Below are 21,511 nucleotides of genomic sequence, written 5' to 3' on the forward strand. Positions count from 1 at the left end.
CATTACAGATGGTTGTGAGCCACCATGTGGTTGCTGGGAATTGAACTCAGGACCTTTGGTAGAACAGGCAATGCTCTTAACCTCTGAGCCATCTCTCCAGCTCCTCTAGTTTACTTTTTTTAGTGACTGTGTGCAAATACCTGTTAACAAAACAATAATATTAGCATGCTTCCTGGGCTGAAGGTGTCACCTGGTATTGGAGGGCATTTACCCAGCCTGTGTGAGGCCTTGAGTTCTTTCTTTAGAACCACACAGAACAAAAACATAATTCCTTGAAGGAAGAAAGCTGACAATTGAGATGGGGGACAGAGGTAGTTGCCATTTCAAGACAAGATTTCAAAAGCGACAGATGAGTGATCATGCATTGAATGCATAGGGATCTAAAGGCTGCTGTCCGCTAGAAGACTAAGGGGACAGTGGAGTTTGGAGATGAGCCGTGACGAGTGCCATTGGAACATGTATTCTGGGAATGGAGTGCTTTATGAGTGACACGGAATTGTGTTTTATGGAAGGCAAAGGAAGATTATTTTATTTGAAGTGAAGAATTTCTGTAAGAGAGTCATAGATACTGCATTTGGAAAAATAAATTCATGTTACAGAATCAGTTATTTTTGTACCAAAGTCATACACTGTTGAAATAAATAACATTATTTAATGTGGGCTTGGCCATGTTTTTATTAAGAGGGATTACATTTTTATCCCAAGTATTTCACATAGCTCAAACTAATCATATTTTCAACAGTTCTGAGAAAAGAGCCCTTGTATTTTAGGATTAAGGTCTTAGTTGAATAATGTCAGTGCAGAGGTGAGACTGAGTTTTCTTCATGTGTAAGGACAAGATAAATGTTCATTTACTGATTGTCAAACATTGCTGAATGACCATGTCTGTCACTTAATGAACATAATGCTAGACATTCTTTATTACATAGAGGGCAAATCACAAGAAGCACAGTTTTAGTAGGGGGCAAAATTTGGGACAATATAGCTGATGAAATACTACTTTAGAGCCATAATGAAAGGATCACCAGTATCCCAAAATGAAAGGATCTTTGGAGGAGTAGGAGAATGATTTCATTTGGTCCTAGAGAAGAATTCCCATGGTGGTTAGAAACACTGCAGTCGTGAACAGCACTTGGGTCACAGACTGCAGTGTGTATTGGCAGGGTAGGCTGAGGGAAGTGCAGTGTCCTGTGGACTGTGGGGAGTACAAGATCTGAGAGACGAACGTGAACAGAATCTCCAGGAAGGAAAGGCTATTGTTTTTGAAACCTTTGATGTGTCCTTTTTGAGAGTACTGAATAGAAAGAAGACTGTTTAATGCATTCTTGTTTTAATTTTGTAATTATTTTTTTAAATGCCACTGAAGCTGCTTAGCTGATGTCTCTAGTGAAAAGGATCTCTAGCAGTGCAGCTTTTCTGTTGTGTGTGACATGTGTGCAAACACCATGGCATTCATTTGTTTGTCCAGAAAATACAGTGATCAGCATAATCTCATTATTTTACTCTACACAACTAAATCCTTTAAATGGCCATGTTTTGTTTGATATATACTTTTAAAAAGTATATACCCTTATACTTCTGTTTATTTTCCATGGAAGTAAAACCTTTTCAAAAAAGCTCTCACTTAATATAAAGATTGTCAATTTTGCCATAGTCCTTTCAGAATTAAAGCCTACATTTATTACATATTTACACCTGATGCACACCATAGGTATAAATGGGGTTGATTCATTTCTATCCACTGTAGCGTCATCTCATAGACATTTTTCTGCATTGTAGCCTGTACAGTTAGCACATGTGTACAAGTTACAGGTCATATGCAGATGTGTGTGTGTGTGTGTGTGTGTGTGTGTGTGTATATATATATATATGAGTTGCAGCAAATGAAGGCTGGAAATGTTACTAAATGAACTAAAGGAAAGAACTCAGGATTGTTCTGTATAGTGGACATTCTCATAGTGTCTGATGTTGCTGCAGCAATGCCTTGTGTTATTTATCATTTTTAAAATCAATACTATTTGCTTTACTAAGAAAGATAAATATCTGACCAAGTTAAGAGTAAATCCTTAGCCTGGTGGTGTGGTGCATGCCTTTGATCCCAGCACTCAGCGGGCAGAGGCAGGTGGATCTCTGTGAGTTCAAGGTCAACCAGGTCTACAGAGTGAGTTCTAGGACAGCTAGCACTGTCACACAGAGAAACCCTGTCTTGAAATACCAAAAACCAAACCAAAACAAAAAACAACAAAAAAGTAAATCCTTGGATTTTATGGTGGCTTTAACAGTGTCTATGACTTTAGATATGCTAAAGTTTGAATGCACTCCTTCAATAAGACATTTTTTTGGTTAATATTATGTACTTCATTAAGTCTATATTTAATGATTGCCTTTAGTAAATTATAATATTTTGTTCTTATTCTTTCTTCTTGTCTCTGAATAACATAAAATGTCTTTCTCACAAACATTTTATGTTTAAAGAAAATTTCTAGAACACCTGCAGTTTTCAGGAGCATTGATGTTCCTTCAATTCCCTCTCCTGGAAAGTCACACGGCTATCATCTCAATGACGATGACAGTATCAGGAAGCGCACACCACCTGCCGGCGATGACACAATAGGCCCAGCGTACTACAAGCCTCAGTTTGTAAGTAGCAAACGTCTGATGGACGACTGCTTACTGTTGTACGTTTCATTCATGTGACAGCAACTGTTAAGTAAAAGTCAGAACACTGATTTTCAGTGGCTGTGTACTGCAGAATTTCTCTTCCTACATGTGTGCTTGTTTCTGGCTAGCAGAAGAGAACAGAGAAAATGGATGAAAGCTTTTTAGGCCAGGCTTGGAAGCTAGAGCTCAATGATGGCTAATCTTAGCCACCTGGACATCTGGGGTGTGTAGTCTGACTCCACATTCAGTGAAAAGGAACAGTGGCAGCTACTAGAAGTTTCAGCCCTGTGTACAGATGAAGTGCAGACTTTCTCCCTCTTTTAAAGGCGGTCTTGCACACTTTATTTATAAAAGTTTGATTTGAGAATGTGTCAGTCGTTCTCATTGCAAAAATTAGTGTAAAAAAGAAAAAGAAGCTTCTGTGATTGAAATACCAAATATGGTTTATCAGGTCCATCTCTTGGAGATCTTAACTGTCAGTATAGTAAGTTGTCAAAATTTCATTTAGCCAGTTGAAGTACATGATTTGTTCATAAAACAAATTAAAGGCGGTGGTGGCGCATGCCTTTAATCCCAGCACTTGGGAGGCAGAGGCAGGGGGATCTCTGTGAGTTCGAGACCAACCTGGTCTACAAGAGCTAGTTCCAGGACAGGCTCCAAAACCACAGAGAAACCCTGTCTCGAAAAAACAAAAAACAAAACAAACAAACAAACAAAAACATATAATGAATATAAATAGTAAGTATGATTTTACTCAGTGACAAGGCAGAAGTATAGAATACTCTGATATTACTGTATTTTTATACATTTATTGGCTCTGGGAGAAGGAATCACAGTGAGGAAAATGATAGAAATCAAGGCTAGAACTGAGGAAAGTTGAAAGATCAGCCTTTTCATGATTTTACGGCCCGCACTCTCATGCACTATTCATTTGTTAGGATCAAGTACTCCAGAAACTATCTCGTTTGTGAACAGCCACATACTGGAGAGTTTGAGGGTATTGGATGCTTTGAAATGTTAAAAACTTTAAAATATTTCATTGTAACTTATTAACATTGTCGAACACATACTGCAGCAATAAGGACAGATATTAATGCAGCCATCATCTAGATATGACAGATGCTACAGTTTTGGCAAGAGTTCTCAGTGGGTTACAGAAAGAGAAATAACATGTTTGCCCAGTTATCACATATGGATGATGTCAAGTAATGTTATTATCTTCTAATTTTGTTTCATATAAACTTACTATTTTTCCCTTTTGAATTTATAGGTATTTTTGGAGAGGTACTTTAAGTCTATGTAGTTACCCTATTTCTTGTCAAACTGTCCCTGGAAATTCTTCATCTACTAGTTTTATCATCTACTAATGATATTTGAATGTTTTAGTGTGATACTTATCAAATGTTGGCTTTCTGACTGCATCTTCTCTATAATGTCTGTTTTTGGCACTTTTAAAATATTTTAAAAGAGAATTTTAGGTTCATTCTCACTTATGTATTTATATCAGATTCATGAATTTCTGTTTTCCTTAAAATATTATAATTTATTACTTTCATTGTTTATTTTTGAACCTTAACTTATCTCATATTTTATTCTGGGAAGTCCCTATACTCTGCTACTGTATCCTTTTGAAATGTCATATCGCCTTGCACATTTGGCAGGTCATATCACTTCTTCCCTCCCCAGTTTCTCATTAGCCATTTCTTTAAGAGACCCTGTTTTCTTCGGTAGAGATTTGATCATATCATTGCTTTGAAGGCACCTGAGGACAGAGTTAGAAATGAATAGTTAAGGCTTACTACCACTAGCTTTGAGTCTGACCTTATAAATATACTTCTGTTTACAGTCTGAAAACATAGCCTTTCTAACTTGTCCCTTTTTCACAACAAGGAACCTGACTCTCCTTACCCCAATATATTTACTTATTATAATGCTGTGATGTAATGAAAATATTAATGGTTTTAAAATTGATAACTGAGAATAACAAAGAAAAACAATCTTGAGAAGATTTAAGCTTTTATCTGTAGGTCTTGAACTACTATACTAGCAAGAGGTAGAATAAGGAGCTGAAGGTTCATTCTGGACTTGAGGGTTTGATGATATAGACCCATGTAAGACTGCTTTGCATTGCTACTGGTGGAATATCTGTTCATTTCTGAAGACAAATTTGTTTCCAGTTTCTTTGTTCAAGTTTGTTTGTTACCTCACAAATGTGGTAACCTATAGGACTTCTCCACATTATGCTTTTGAATAGCCAGTGGGTCATTGAGAAAACAGGCAGAAACAAAAGTTCTTAGAGTCAAATGAATGGAAAAACACAACTTACCAGAATCTTTGGGATATACCTAAGACCCTCCTCCCCCCAAGAAGAAAGCTTATGGCTATGACTGTTTATATTAAAAATTCTGGGTGCCAGTGAAATGGTTAGGTAGTTAGAGGTGCTTCACACTAAACATGGAAAGCTGAATTAACTCCATAGATCCTATGTGGCCGAAGGAAAGAACCAGTTCCTGAATGCTTTTCTCTTATCTCCACATGCACCATGGCATACATATAAATATAAATAAGTGACAATAAAATAAAAGATATTAAATAAATAGCCCAATATAACCAAAAGAAGGAGAAAGAAAAGATTCAGATTAAATAAACTGGAGACAAGGGAGCTGTAGGGATGACTCAGAGGTTAAGAGAGGTCTTGTTGCCTTTCTAGAGCTTTCTAAAGCAACTGCCATCATTAGGTAGCTCAGGGTCATTTGTAACTGTAGCTCCAGGGAATCTAACTCCCGTTTATAGCCTCAGTGAGCAACTGCACATATGTGCCCCTGAGCACACGAGCGTGCACACACACATACACACACACGCATGCATGCATACACATGCATAAAAATAATAACTAAATAAGATTAGAGATAGAAAAGAGAATGTAATCACAGTTTCTCATGAAATCAGGACAATCATTAGAAGGTACTCTGAAAATTGCCTCTGGGGGCCCATATTGTTGTGAGTGAACTGCACTGCCACCTGAGGCCAAGTTGATGTCTGTGGTTCAGGCTACTTCTGAAGGCCTTCTCTGGGTCCGTGTTCCTACTGCAGCCAGGTTCTGTGCTGTTGCCAGAAATCATGTGGAAGTCCATGACTTATGCTCCTGTAATTTGTTTGCTGTAAAGAGCAAGGAAGCCACTTTTGCAGTGATATCAATGATTGTAGTCACACAATTGAGAGGGAGAGACATGGTAGGCTTCTGTGACAAACCTTACCTTCCAACCTACCCTGTGAAAGTGTAACAGCCTAAGTAAGAAGCCATTGAAGAGAACTCTTAGGGAGTGTGATAAGGATGCTGACGTTAACTATGCACAGTTGATGGCTTCTTGGGGAGGTGGAGGAATGACAGGCCACTGAGAGTTTGACCATATTCCAGTGAGTATATGGATAACACAAATTGGACTTTTTTTTTTTTAGTTGGGAGGGGTGTCACAAGGCAAGCTGGGAGGAAATGGAAGGATTGGGAAATAAGCATGATCAGGGTGCATGATGTAAAATTCCCAAAGAATCAATTAAAGGAAACCACAGAAGAAATAAATTCCTATACCTATGTGATCTAGCAAAATTAGATCAAGAAGATATAAAAAAACTAAAAGACCTATGACAGCGTGGTGGTTTGAATAGGTATGACCCCCACTGACTTATATTTGAATACTTGGCCTATAAGGACTGGCACTCTTAGGAGGAGTGACCTGTTGGAGTATGGCCTTGTTGAAGGAAGTATGTCACTGTGGGGGTAGGCTTTGAGGTCTCATATGCTCAAGCATTTCCCAGTGTGTTCACTTCCTGTTGCCTGTGGATCAAAATGGAGAACTCACCAGCACCATGCCTGCCTGCATGCCGCCTTCCTGCTATGGTAATAATAGACTAAACTGTTGTCCTTTGTTCTTAATTATAGTTGCTTTTTGAGCTATGGCTGTCCTAGTCAGCAACTGCAGTTCTGCTGCTTCCAGCAATGCTTAGGCTGCATTGAGGAAATTCCAGCAATGCTTAGGCTGCTTGAGGAAATTCGATTCCCTCAGGCACACACTCTTTCAGTGCTACAAAGGGAACCTATTTAAATTTCGTCTCTCTAAAGAACTCAGTATTCAAAGGTTGAGGTAGAATCCTGCTCTCCAGAAAGGCTGAATAGCAAGCAGCTTACCAAGCTCACAAACTTGCTTCTCTCAAGAAGTTCTCATGCTTCTTGTGGCCCCTTCTTAAAAACTCTTTTCCACCTGCTTCCTCCCTACAACTTCCTGTCAGCTAGTTGCTGACTTCAGCCTTCTGACTACAGGTAAATTTTATTTAATCAAACACATCTTTGCATCATTAAACAAATGTTCCGGAGCATAAACAAAAGTAATATACCTTAAAATAATATTCTACAACACTAAACCTCTGAAACTTGTAAGGCAGCCCCAGTTAAATGGGTTCCTTTATAAGAGTTGCTGTGGATATGGTCACAGCAATAGAAACCCTAACTAAGACAGACAGTAAATAAGGTTTAAGACACCATCATCATCAACAACAAAAAGTACACTTCTCTAACCCCTCAACCAAGAGAAGTCAGGGTTCAGATATGTTCCCTGCTGAATCTTGCTAACCCTTCATAGAAGACAGAATATTTCTCCAAGTGCTCTATAAAATAAAAAATGAAAGAACATGACCAAGTAAAAGATATCTATGAAAAAAATGCCTGTATATAACATTGTGCTAAATGGGGACAGATTGAGAGACTTTCCTTTCAAATATGTGATGAGACAAGTATTTTTTGTCTCTCCATTCTTAATCAATACAGTGTTCAGTGTCTTACTTAAAACAAGACAGGAAAGAAATAAAAGGTTACAAATAAGAACACAAGGTGTCCACATGTAAAATAACCAAGTCAGACCATCTCTATCACCTTTCACAAAAACCAGCTCCAAGTAGATCAAAGACCTAAATGTAAAACCCCAAAACATCAAAAACTGATAGAGGAAAACAGGCAGTGCCTTATGGGATATAGGTGTTTCTTAAGAGAGAACTTTCTGAATAAGAAAGACACTGTTTGCCTAAGAACTAAAGCCAGCAATTGACAGGTGGGTTTTAGAAAACTGGGTGATGGTATTTTACAGATTTGGGAGAGACTCTTTGCCAGCTATACATGTGAAATAGGATTAATATCCAAAATATATAAATACCATAAGACACAAAGAGCCAAAGCAAATGACCTGTTAGTAAGGTTGGCCTGGGACGCAAACAGAGAGTTCTCAAAAGGAGAAAAAAAATGGCTAAGAGATATTTTGAAAAATTATCTTTAGTAATTAGGGAAATGTATGTTAAAACAACTCTGAGTTTTTAATCTTACTTGAGTCAAAATGGCAAACATCAGTTGAACAACAGATAACAGACGCTGGAGGATTGTGGAGAAAAGATAATTCCCTTTTTCTGTTGATGTTACCTGTAAACCTATCCAGATACTCTAGAAATCACTGTGGAGAATCCTCACAAAGCTAAAATTATATGACCCAGCTATGTATGTGTTCAAAGGACTTGAAATCTTTCATATATGCTTGGCCAGCCATACTTATTTTATATTTTATTTCTTCAGAATTTCTTACAATATATTTTTAAAATTTTAGTTAAAAGATAATTACAGCATTTTCCCTCTCCCTCCTCCTACCTGTGTTTCATTGGAATTCACAGTTTCCTCTTCTTTAACCATTGTTACATATACACATACTGAATAAACATATAAATATAACCTGCTGCATCCACTCTGTGTTTCCTGCATGTATATGTTTCTGGATAATCAGATGGGGCTTTTCCCTGGGGAAGACTAATCTCCCTCTCTCAATAGTTGTTAATTGCCTGTGCCTCTTCATCTAGGGTTGGGGCCCTGTGAAATTTCCCTCATCTATGTTGGAATGTCAACTGTGTTGGAATTGTCCAGTTCTTGTTTAGGAAGCCATGCTGCTTCTCTATCATAGCTAAAAGGCACAATCTCACAGCAGATTTCCTTGTTTTCTGGCTTCTGCCATCTTCCATATCTTTTCAATGATGTTCATTGATCCTTGGGTGGAAGAATTTTGTGGTAAACTATTTCTTTGTTTTATAATAATTTGTCATATATTAGCAAGATATATGTATTACTTATTAGTAATGCTTTTAAGATTTCCTAGATTCATAATATTTTTTCACATGAATAATTAATATACTGACTTATAAGCTTTACTTCTGGTCAAATTATTCATAGAAAACAAGAAAATTATTATAATAGATCATGAATAGACCCATTTTAGTAGATGACCTATTTTAGTAATCATTGAGTCATTCCCACTAATAATTTACTGGTCTACAAGTATAAATATAATTTAATTAAGTAAGCCATATAAAAACTTAAAGGCATCTTTCTCTGTATTTAGGAAGATTCAGTAAAGCTCAGTTGCAAGTTTATTGTGATAGTCTGTGAAATTTGCATCCTGCGTTTGAGAGTGGGTGAAAGCTTGGTAGCAGAAGGTACCATTTCTTCCTGCTTCTGCAAAAAACAGATTCTGACACCGCTGTGTAAATAATACTGTAGCAATGCTCAGTCAAATCATATCGAAATTTCTGATTTTTCTTTGCAGCTCTTTTTTATCCTTTTTGGGGATAGTACTGTATTTAGCGTCACTGTCCAGGTAGGAACACAATGAAGCATTAACAAAATAATATAATAGATGGGTAATTATTGTGCATTTTTCTAATGAATAAGTCATATCTCCTGAAGGTATATGGTAAAGCTTAGATAGAGAATTGCTTTATAACTGACAAATGATATATTTCAGCTAAGTTTATCTGCAGAGAAATTCTGTATATAATTTATTTAGTAAAACATTTTGAAAGATAAAGCACAGCCTTTCTCATTTCTAAGTAACAGCTAGAGATGTATTTCTAGATCTTCTTTTCCACAAGGAGGTTGGAAGTGAAATCACGCTGCTGACCTCTGAGCCGCCACAGAGCATCCCATCCGTCTTCATCTGATGCACCTCAACACTTCTCATTCTCCACAAGTCTATTTCCACATTTAATGATGGAAAGATGAGGGGTGAAAGTCCCCTCTTCATCCATCTAATTGTCAGTCAGAGTGGCAGTCAGTAATTCTTTTTTAAATTTCATTAAAGCATTCACTTAAAGTGTCACAGCTCTGTGCTGAGTTTGCTTCAATTAAGGCATATTTTATTGGTTGGTAACTTTCCACAGGGACAGTGACCTTGAAATTGGCATTGGCAACAATTCTTAACATGAAAGCACATGTGATTGAGGATTAAATGTGCATCAATTTATCCTTTGGGTTTTGCTTTTTAAGCCTTTCAAGTTAAATTTGAGACTAAACGGTTACCGAGTGCCATAGAGGCTAATGAGCTACTTGGTAGCTGTTTGTTCACACGGTTTAAGTGTGCCTCTTACTGTTTGTAAGGGAAAATTATTTTGCTAGTGCCTTAAATTTTGTGTGTGCCTGTGTGAATGTATGTATGCATATATAAAGGATTTCATTATGAATTGTTCAGAGGTTGAACTGTAAAATCTCAGTATTGAAGAATGCTTCTTGGACACATTTCTACTCAAGTTCCTAAATTGTGTTGATACAATCCTTCGTTAGGTGTGTAGCTCAGTGATAGAACACTCAAGTAGCACATTTAAAGATTTAGGCTTAATTCCTAATACAGTAGGGTGGTGATTGACAGATTTTTTTTTCCTTACTGTGTAGCCCTGGTTGGCCTGGTAGTTTGCTATGCAGGTCAGGCTGTCTTCAGATTCTCACAGATCTGCCTTCCTTTGCATCTCAAGTGCTGGGATGAAAGGCCTGAGCTACTTTACTTCATTTATGATCTTTGTAAGGTTAAAAATGTGATATAAAAGTTTTAACTTTTTATACATCTGTAGGCTAGGGTGAATGTATAAGATACGTTTCTTTGTGCAGTACAAATATCTAAGATACTCAACACGGCCATATTTTTGTATTAATACTAGGACATGTCTGTATGATTATGAAGTTTTGCTTCATTTTTAATTATAAACAAAATGCAGTGTAAGTGGGAAATGATGGTTTTCCTATCATCAGAATTTACCTTGGATTTTCAACTGGTTTCTACCCTGCCTTGGATGCAGAGCATTCTATGTCCAGCATATCTACATCTTGGTTTCTCAGGAGTCATGTTAGCTACTGAATAACTGTCACAGTAATGGATGCTTGTGTTTAAGTGACCCTTTTTAGTCACTTCAAAGGGATGATGATGCCAAGGAGACACCATCAAGCACTTCCTCCAGGTGAAAGGTGAAAGTTACCCTCATAATATGGAGTTTGCAATAGCTTAGGATTAATGTACTTTCAAATAAAAGCTCAAAATTTTAGTTAAAGAGTTGACATTAGTTTTTGAGAACATAGCCACTAGTAAACCATTTTGAAGAACTTTAAAGTAATTCACGTAACCTTGTTTTAAGGCCTTTAGATACCTTTCCTTATTTCCTTTTGTGTTAGGTTTTCTTATTTTCCTTTTTTGCTATCCCTAGGAGTACCATAGCGTGGCAGCTCATTCAACACACACACACACACACACACACACACACACACACACACACACACTTACAGAGCTTGGTTGGTAGACATCTCTTTCACTCTTTATTCATAGACTTTTCTTCCAAGGATCTGATAAATGGCTAAGATTCATCATCATATATCAATTGGAACCCCTACTTTTAATGACAATAATAACAATATATCTTCCTTTGATGTAATGCTTTATGGGACTCCTTCACCCATCACGCATGGTGTTAAGGCTGAGTGCCCACACTGAAGAGAAGATGACTCTCTCTTTGTGTTGTAATTCATAAGAAGGAATCTGTAGCTCAGTAATTCAAGCATAGTGAGATATAAACAATACTAAAGTCATTCCAGAAGAGCTAAGAATGAATCCTTTTATTTATATAACAGCACATTTCCTGGTGTTCATCAAATAAGAGGACTTCTAGCCTTCTGTAGAATTTCGTTTCCTGGGTCTTTCTTGAAGTCTTTGAGGGCTCTCTTCTGTGCTTCCTGTGCACTATTTGCAGTGAAAACAGCTTCTGCCCCACCAGGCCCTGCAGTCTTTGCCAAATGGTGCTTTCTGTTGATTATTACAACCAGTGTGATCTATCACAGCCATGACAATGCCCATTTTATATATTATTGGTATTATGCACTATTAGAAGGGGCTTCAAAATAATACTGATTTTTATCAATGCTTATTTATTTATTTTTATTTTATTTTTGTTTTTCAAGACAGAATTTCCCTGTAGCTTTAGAGCATTTCTTCGAACTAGCTCTTGTAGACCAGGATGGCAGCTTGTTATAGATTAACAGTGTGTAAACAAGCAAGATATTCTTTTACTGGCAGGCTGCCTTTTTGTAGTTATGAAGAAAGAACCAATCACTTTATTAATTATCTCGAAAGGCAATATTATAAGGAATCTTAAAAGAATTACAAATGTAAACTTTTACACATAAAAAATAATCAGTTCTACTTTAAATCTTTAGAGTGCATACTCACTCATCAATAGTTTCTCATATTGAAATTAGGGTTACAGTACCAGGCATGAGGACAGAAATGGGTATAAGGAATTAATCACCACTGTTGGTCATCAAGCAATCCTAGCAAAAAATACACATCAGCCAATGATAGTCGGGTTGCTTTCTTCTTATTCCCTTACCTTAATGAGTTTCTCATTCAACTATATGCTTTTCTAAAACTTTGTCTTCTCGGCTTTTTCACCTCAGCTATTTAACAAAAACATTGTAGTCTAACTTTAAGTTATTTTCAAAGCCTTGTTTCAGCTGTGATGTACTCTGAAACTTGTGAACACATCTCTCAACATTAAGGTTAAAAGAATTTAAGGTAGGTGGGCTACTAAGACTCAGTTGTTTTTCTTAATCATCGCCTTAAGTCACAGTCTCTATGGCTCCTCAATAGAAACTCATGTGTTCTGTGTGACACTCCCTTGTTTTTTTTTTAATCAACAAAACTATTTAAATTAGCATTATTATTATCAATTAGCACAGTTTAGGAAGAAATCATCTTCATAATAATCAACAGGCAAAAGAATGCCCAGTAGAACAGGGTATTTCCATGAGATAAACACACTACGTTACAGGCAGTGGAGAATCTCTCCTTACCCATTCACACCGTGCCAGATACCAGAGAAATACGTCAGTGGCAAACATATAAAGGCACAGCAGAACAAAAGACATTCTGCAGTCTGTGGTTCACCCATCAGGAATTTTCCTCCTGGTGGGCTGATACAACTTCAATTGACCTGCTGTTCCTCTGATATGGCCACCAGCATGTCACTGAAAGCCTACCCCAGCATAGGTAGGCTTTGAAACACGGAGTGCTCTGCCAGCCTGAAGGCAGTTTAACAGGGTTGGAGAGTGTCTCGGGCAGCTCAGGTTATGTAAATTCTTTCAGGCAGTTCTGTTGGTCGCAGTTTCTTCTAGATGGTTTGTTTCATCTCTGCCTATTCCAGGCAGCACAGCTTGTCTGGGTGTTTCTCAGCAATCCTGACTGCTCATATTCACTTTGGAAAGGAGGGACCCAGTGAGTCTGTTCAGTTTCAGTGACTTCCCAAAGCTATTGAGTTGTTTACTTCTTGAGCTTAATGAGCTTCCCTGCAGAAGAGAGTGTTAGAACATCCTGTTGTTTTCTTGCCACTTCAGAAACATCCTGTATCTTTACAAGCTTCCCCCTAAGAACCCCTGCCGTTTTATCTCTCCTTTAACACCCTGTGTCTTGACAAATTTTTCTCTAAGATGCAAAGTTTTAATCTCAGAGGAAACTGCCACACAACAGCTGGTGACTCCATTTTCCACATTCAGCTCTTGCGTCCAGATGCAGTGGCTTCTTTTTGGATTCTGTCACAGCATTCCAAAGCCTTTGAATGTTGCTTCACTCACCAGAAATCACTGACTATTCATTACCAAAAATCCAACCATCATCCCCAGCTTCTGCCTTTCAGAAATGTTAACAGAGGTCAGCTGCAGCTCTTCTCACATGCTGTGGGGCCTTGTGCATGTTCTGGAAACCCATTAAAGTGTGTGTGTGTGTGTCTTTTATACAACTCTTGAAGTCTAGGTGAGGGTCAATAGATAGGAGTTTGAACTGAAATTGTGCTTTGTGGTACTAGCATTTCTATTTGTTGCACTGATAATGTTTGTAATGATAAATGATAGTTTATTACAATGTGTTTAAATAGTAAGTCACCTAGAAAACTTGATACACTGTTTTATGTAGTTAAACTATGTTATAGGGATTTATTCAATATATAGTAATGGTTTTAGTAATTCAATATTATTTTAAACTATTTTATGGTCTGGAGAGATGGCTCAGGTCTTTGAGAAAACCAGGTTCAATTCCCAGTACTCATGTGGCAACTCACAGTCACCTATAAGTCTACTTTCAGCTCCAAGAGATTCAATGCCTTTTGTGGTTCCTCAGGAACTGCATGCATGTGGTACACAGACATGGATGCAGGCATAGCAACAGATATAGTTTACAAAGACAGCTTTTCAGAGAAATCAACAATAAGTAATATAGAATTTATTGCCTACCTTCAGTTAAAACAGTATTTTTAAAAAAATTCAAGTGGCTTGTTTCTTATAGGATTTATTTGTTGCTAATTTATTTATTGAGTGTTTTGCCTGCTTGTATATATGTGTTTCACATTATTGAAGTCCCCACAGAGGCCATAAGAGAACTTTAGATTGCAGATGGTTGTGAGCTGCCATGTGGGTACGGGGGACTGAACCTAGGTCCCAGAGCAGTACTGCCCTTAATCACTGAGCCATCTCTCCTGACTGCTTAAATGATTTCACTAAGAAGACTATAGCACAACAAGAGAATAGAGCCTTTGGAAGGGAATTCACTATTTTTACTGCATTATATTTTCTTGTTTTAGTTACTGAGAAAACCAGTGCTTTAACTTTTTGTAGTTCATGCTTAAGTTTGATATCTATTCTTATCAATGTTAAAAAAATGTTGGTTGATTTTTTTTCCCTGACATAAATAATGTAATGGTGTGTCCTTTCCCTTTAAGAGACAAGGCCCCTCCCCCGTCCACCAAGGCAAGCTGATTTTTCAGCTTCCAGACTGAGTCCCCTCTCTCTCTTGAAAAGGCAGCTTCTGTCTCTCCCCCTTCTCCCTACTTCTCCTCTCTCTCTCTCTCTCTCTCTCTCTCTCTCTCTCTCTCTCTCTCTCTGTGTCTGCCTCTCTTTCTGCTCTTCCCCCTTCTCCCTTTCCCTTCCATAACCCACTAAATAAATATCCAACTTCACTCTGCATGGTGTGCCTATCCATCTGGGTCTCTCACCTGCCACATGGCTTCCTGCCTGGGACCCAGCTGCCTTCATGGCCTGCTGTGGTCTTGGGACCTGCTGCCTGTTGCTTTCCACCACTTGGGAACCTGCAGCATTTTACTTAAACCATTACAAACAATTTCTTTGGTATTAAACAAATGATCCTATCCTCATATATTAGCAGTATCATGAACTAGGATAGTATTTAATTTGTTATTATCTACTTGTTATTCTTATAAAACTACATGAATATATTTTTAAATATTGTGTAATTAATTGCCTGAGGTCTCTTGGTTTTATTGTATTTTCTCAATCTGTTTAATTAACATATTATATATATATATATATATATATATATATATATATAATATATATATTTTTTTCCTTTATCTAAATACTATGTTCAACCTCTTCATTGTTCTGGAGGCATTAAATTGCCAATGTAGTACTAAGAGCAAAGTGCTCACCCTGGCTCAGTGTAGAGTAATATTAGAGGCAATTCTCGGAGAATCCTGGTTGACATATGAGACAGATGGGCAGTATTCAGCTTAAAGAGCCCTGGTTTTACTGGTGAAACTTCTTTGACTAAGGATATTCTTTTTTTTTTTTTTGGTTTTTCGAGACAGGGTTTCTCTGTGGTTTTGGAGTCTGTCCTGGAACTAGCTCTTGTAGACCAGGCTGGTCTCGAACTCACAGAGATCCGCCTGCCTCTGCCTCCCGAGTGCTGGGATTAAAGGCGTGCACCACCACCGCCCGGCTTAAGGATATTCTTGCTATGTAATTAGACCTCAGTCAAATTTAACAATATTTTTCAATTTGCCTCATGCTCTTTTTCTTATTCTTTCTCAATTTTAGGATTATCCTAAATCGACTTTGAAATACAAAGGTGTACATTTTGGCAATGCTACAGGAAGACAAGAATTGCTCAAACATTCAGGTCCTGGCCCTGGACAGTATGATATCATCCAGTAAGTAAAAATAACTAGCAGTTGGGCATGGTGCTACACACCTGTGATTCCTGCATGTGGGAGGCAGAGATAGGAGGATTGCTGCAAGTTCAAGACCAGAGTGGGTTACATAATGATTCTCAGGTCCTCCAGGATTACTTAGTAAAACCTTGGAGAGAGAGTAAGAGTGGAACAGACTTCTTAAACATCATTAATATAGTTGCTGACTGTAAAGTATTGTATTAGTTCAGATGAGGTTATCCTATGTTATCCTATTAAGAAAAAGGAAAATTAGCACAAAAAACTCTAAAGAGTATTATATTTTGGAATGATTTTTTTTTTTTTTTGATTTTCGAGACAGGGTTTCTCTGTAGCTTTGGTTCCTGTCCTGGAACTAGCTCTTGTAGACCAGGCTGGCCTCGAACTCACAGAGATCCACCTGGGATCTGCCTCTGCCTCCCAAGTGCTGGGATTAAAGGCGTGCGCCACCACCGCCCGGCTTGGAATGATTCTTAAGAAAGCTATTGCCTTCTTATGAGCCAGATTCTATCAGTTGTTTTTTATACATTATGTCATTTAGTATTCACAAATCTCTTTGTTGTTACTATTATTTACATATTTTATTAGTAAAATCCAAGCATCAGAAAAGATTAAGTAACGTGTTCAAGCTTATATGACTGTATAAGTACCAGAGCTAGACTTTAACCGAGACCTGTTTGAGCACACATCCCATGTACCCAATCAGTAAGATGTACTGTGCTATCTAAAATAGACAAAAGCTCCTCAATATCTTAAAGAAGGTGGGTCAGAATTCTGTATCCTTTGGCTTGTCTCCATTAGAGAATGGAGACCAGAACACTGGGAAGATATTCTGAGCTAGAATATCTCATGACCATGGCATTCTTTGCTATAAGAATGAATGGCTGTGGTTGGTTTGGAAAGGAGCTGACACATAATTACCAGCAGGGATTAGCTTTATTAGGAGAAAGGGTCCTGGACCATTATCATATCTTGAGATGAGAAATCATTTGGAAGGAAATTATGCTAAAACCGTTGTTAACAGGGCCTTCAAGACAAAGAGATGCTTCTCTTCAAAACCTGGACGAGCATCATTAAAAGGAGTAACTTAAAGTAGGAGTAAAAGAGAAAGCTGTCGTGGATAGGAAAGCATAGGGTAGCCAGAGAAGCCTTCTGAGAAACCCCTAGAACAAAGAAAATACCTGACTTTTAAGTCCTTTTAGGGGTGCTGGGAAGTTTCACATCCTTGAATTAAGGCTGTGGTTAAGTCATAGCACAACAAGGCTGCTTAGCTGTGACTCAGGGGAAGCTGGGGTACTTCTGCTATATTGCTCCATATGGTTAGCTTTAGCTGTTTTTTTTTTTAAAATTGTGTGTGTGTGTTTGTGTGTGTGTGTGAACCTCCTCTCTCCCCCATGTATATCAGAGAAGAACTTTCCAGTGTCTGTTCTCTCCTTCCACTATTAGTTCTTGTGACAAGTACTTTTTACCCAATACTGAGTAGTGGTTTGCTCTTCTTTGTTTATTGGATACAAGCTTCTCTGCTGGCTCATTCCTCACAGCATGAGTTTTCTCCTGGGAATTTTCCCAGTGATTATTTTCTCTGTATCCAGACCCAGACACATCTGCATGCTAGCAGTGGGCATAGTTGGAAGCTTTGACTCTTGGCTATATATAGCTCATTTACTGAACAAATATTGAATCCTTGCTATCTTCCAGCATTGGAGTTAATCATATAATAAGAATAGAGCTTGGCACTTCCTTTGAGGAATTTATACCCAGGTCATTATTCTTATTGTTTTACTCTCCTAATCTGAAAGGTATACCTTTGTATTTTATTCTTTTAGTAATTATGCTAGAAACATAACATGCACACTTACTTATGTAGTCTGTGGTGGTTTAAAAGAAAATGGCAGCCAAAGGGAATGCCACTGCTACTTGTCGTATGTAGAATATTAGGAATTTTTGGTTTTGGTTACCTTTGATGATGTCAGTTCTTGCTATAATTCTCATATCCCATTTGGAATAATTATTCGAACAATTTTATAACAGTGCTCTGAATTTTGATTCCTTCCTTTTCATGTGTGTCTGTATGTGCCTGTGCCCTCGTCCCCATGCTGAGGTCAGAGGACAACTGCATGTGGGTCCCAGGGATTAAACTCAGGTTATCAGGCTTGAAAGCAAGTGCCTTTGTCCATTGAACCATCCTTGCAGCCCCAGTACTCCATGCTCCAGATTTTAAAAAATAAAAGCAACCATATGAAAATGCATTTTCATTAGAATGTGAGTGTATTGGCCCAACCTATTGATTTTATCAGTGTCATCTAAAGCAGAAGCTGTTGCTGTAAAAAACTACCTTCGCTCATATAAATATTTTTTTTGTATTTAAAATTGAAAACTCTTAAATTCTATCTGAATTTTCCAAAGGAAAAGGAGAGTGCGTTATGAAAATATTAACATCAAGAAAGAGCAACAGGAAAATGAATGTATATTTGCCCCACGGCTTTATGAACAAATAATGTTGCAGGAGGAAAAAAAGGTGAGTTCAAAGGGATATATATCTGCTTTCCATATTTCTCATGTCACTGAGTCATTGTCACCAGGTTAAAGTTCTTTCAGGTATTCTGTGCCTGAAATGTAGCACTCAGTGAGTGCCATAGAATTGGCTATGGTACATGTCATGTGGTCGCTGTCTCTGCTTGGAGAGTCTCAGCAGGAACTCACTGTACCTGTTTTCCATTTCAATGGTAGACAATACTTTTTCTTCAAATATCTTCACACTGAACTAAGCCTCCCTAACCTGTGTAACATGAGGGCCTGCTAGTTGAGGTTTCTGTCTTGCCCAGTTCCCACACCTGGTAAGCTCCAAAGAAAATCACATAGAGAGTCTACATTAGGTTATAAACTGATTGGCCCATTAACTCAGGCTTCGTTTTAGCTCTTATAACATCTATTAACCCATTTTCCTTATCTATGTTAGCCACATGGCTTGGTACCTTTCTCAGCGAGGTAGGTCACATCTTGTTTCTTTCTTGGTCTGAGCAGGACTGTAGGACTGAGCTTCCTTCTTCCCAGAATACTCCTGTTCTCATTGCCCCACCTCTACTTCCTGTCTAGATACTGGCCAATCAGCATTTATTTAAAATATAATTGACAGAATATAGAACTATCCCACACCAAACCTGTGATGTCTTTTCCATCCCACTTTCTTTAGGAAGTTTAAGTGATTATGCAGTGTTGGGTTTACTTAAAATCTTTTGATGGCTTATGGATGTAGCACAATTAATAAAAACCCAGAGACAGAAATTGGGGTTCAACCTGAAGGTCAGAAAAGCAAAACAGCCAGCCACTGGCTCTTACCTCAGTCTGAAATGGTGATCCTGCCTCCAGGAATCTTAGAATTAGACTATGTCTGAGAGCTGTCTCCTTTCATTTTAAATTTCTCCCTAGTGCTGGGATTAAAGGTACACATGACTATTGCCTGGTTTCTATGGCAAACTAGTGTGGCTACTGGGATTAAGGGTGTGTGTCACCACTGGCCAGACTGTAAAACTGATCAGTGCTGCTGTTTTACTCTCTGACCTTCTTGAAAGCTTATTTATTAAAATATAAATCTAATATCACTAAATATGGAGTCTCCTTAGTTTTTGAATCTTGTTCTTATTCCTTTCTTGGTTTTTCGAGACTGGTTAGCTCTGTCCTGGAACTAGCTCTTGTAGACTAGGCTGACCTTGGACTCACAGAGACCCACCCACCTCTGCCTCCCAAGTGCAGGGATTAAAGGTGTATTCCACCAACTCCAAGCCTTTCTTTTTTTAAAAAATATGGTATCTAAAATTATGCGTAATATTCTGGGTGGGTTTTTAATTGTACAAAGCAAGATTGTCATCTCGTTTGTTCTGAATTGTGATATATTCACATAATGATGGGGATCTTCTTCAGCCAATGGCTTTTGAGAGGCTGGACCAGGTTGGGTGTGGCCTTGGGTACCAAAAAGGTGTGTGTAGACTCTCTGTTGCCTGAATGCTTGATTTGATTCCTGTTCCTTGTTCATGCAGAGGACTGTGATCTGTGAGTTTCCCTTAAATAAGGAACCCCTTATTATACTTAATCCTGAGTTAGTGTGAGTTTAATTTATTTGCATTCACCTTCAACATAAAACCCATTTAGATGTCCATCCCATTTTTAGATGTATATTTGAGTTTTTTTATTTGAAAATTATAGTGGACCAGGGAATCTACTGAATGATCTACTCTTCTGTATATGACAGGGAAGCTGTGGTTGCTAATCAAGACCTGAGAAGTGACACCGCCATTGACATGCCAGTGTAGATGGGGAAATATCAGAGAGCCCCCCTAGATGAAGAGCTACAGGCAGTGAATGACTGGAGAGAGGGAGAATCAGTTTGTTCCAGGAATGAGCCCCTTGATAGGTGATCTGTCCCAAGAAGTCATCCCTAACACATACACATATTAGCAACACTAAATGAACCCAGCAGGTTGTATTTATAACTGTGTATGTATGTATGTATGTATGTATGTATGTATGTATGTATGTGTGAATGTGTGTATGTAACAAAATAAAGAATAAGAGGCCATGAATGAGAAAGAGTGTGGGGATACTAGAGGAGTTGGAGTGATATAAAACAGTACAGTACATATATGAAATTTTCAACAAATGAAAAATAGTTTTAAAAATCTGAGTAAAATTTCACTAGGTGGTGCCAAAGCTTTGGCTCTTTACTGGCATAGCATTCATCTCTACTTTTCAATAAAACAAATGTTTAAAAATTACTTGGGAAGATATGGTAATTTGTCATGTATTTATCTGAGCAAATACTAGTTGTTAATTTTAGTTCCTTTATAAAATTTGCCCAGCAAAAAGAGCTTGTAGCTATGTATTTTGTAATTTCCTTTAAATTACAGTTGCAATCTGTATTTATACTTACTTATCTATATAAAGTAAATAATTTTTTTTTGATTTTTCGAGACAGGGTTTCTCTGTAGCTTTTTGGTTCCTGTCCTGGAACTAGCTCTTGTAGACCAAGGTGGCCTTGAACTCACAGAGATCCACCTGCCTCTGCCTCCCGAGTGCTGGGATTAAAGGCGTGCGCCACCACCTCCCGGCTAAAGTAAATAATTTTTCAAACCTTTCAAAGGCTAACAGAATATGGCATTTGAAATGTTTTAAGAACCTAGGACTTTTCATGACAGTGGCACACATCTGTTCCTGGCAGCACCAATCTGCTTCAAGAGGATGATGGGCATTGAAGAGGCTTCTTATGCAGTTTGTTAGCCATTTGGACAAGAAACTGCTCTTGTCTGGACTGCTTGCTGCTATGCTGTATGAACTGGACATGCAGGACCCACAGAAAAATGACTGCTGAACTTGCCTAAAGAAGGTGAGACAGGCTGGGCAGTGGTGGCGCATGCCTTTAATCCCAGCACTCGGGAGGCAGAGGCAGGCGGATCTCTGTGAGTTCGAGACCAGCCTGGTCTACAGAGCTAGTTCCAGG

At 38.0% G+C, this 21,511-nt stretch overlaps 1 protein-coding gene across 1 annotated transcript in view; it reads left to right on the forward strand.

The window, feature by feature from the left end:
- Stpg2 (sperm tail PG-rich repeat containing 2) overlaps positions 1-21,511 on the forward strand; it is a 380,862-nt gene that overhangs the window by 10,564 nt on the left and 348,787 nt on the right. The window contains exons 4-6 of the mRNA XM_005357433.3: positions 2,476-2,640; positions 15,887-15,999; positions 18,424-18,535. Of these exons, the coding sequence (XP_005357490.2) occupies positions 2,476-2,640; positions 15,887-15,999; positions 18,424-18,535 (390 nt within the window). The remainder of the gene's footprint in view (positions 1-2,475; positions 2,641-15,886; positions 16,000-18,423; positions 18,536-21,511) is intronic.

Source organism: Microtus ochrogaster, chromosome 21 (assembly GCF_000317375.1).
Source record: "Microtus ochrogaster isolate Prairie Vole_2 chromosome 21, MicOch1.0, whole genome shotgun sequence".
Classification (NCBI taxonomy): domain Eukaryota; kingdom Metazoa; phylum Chordata; class Mammalia; order Rodentia; family Cricetidae; genus Microtus; species Microtus ochrogaster.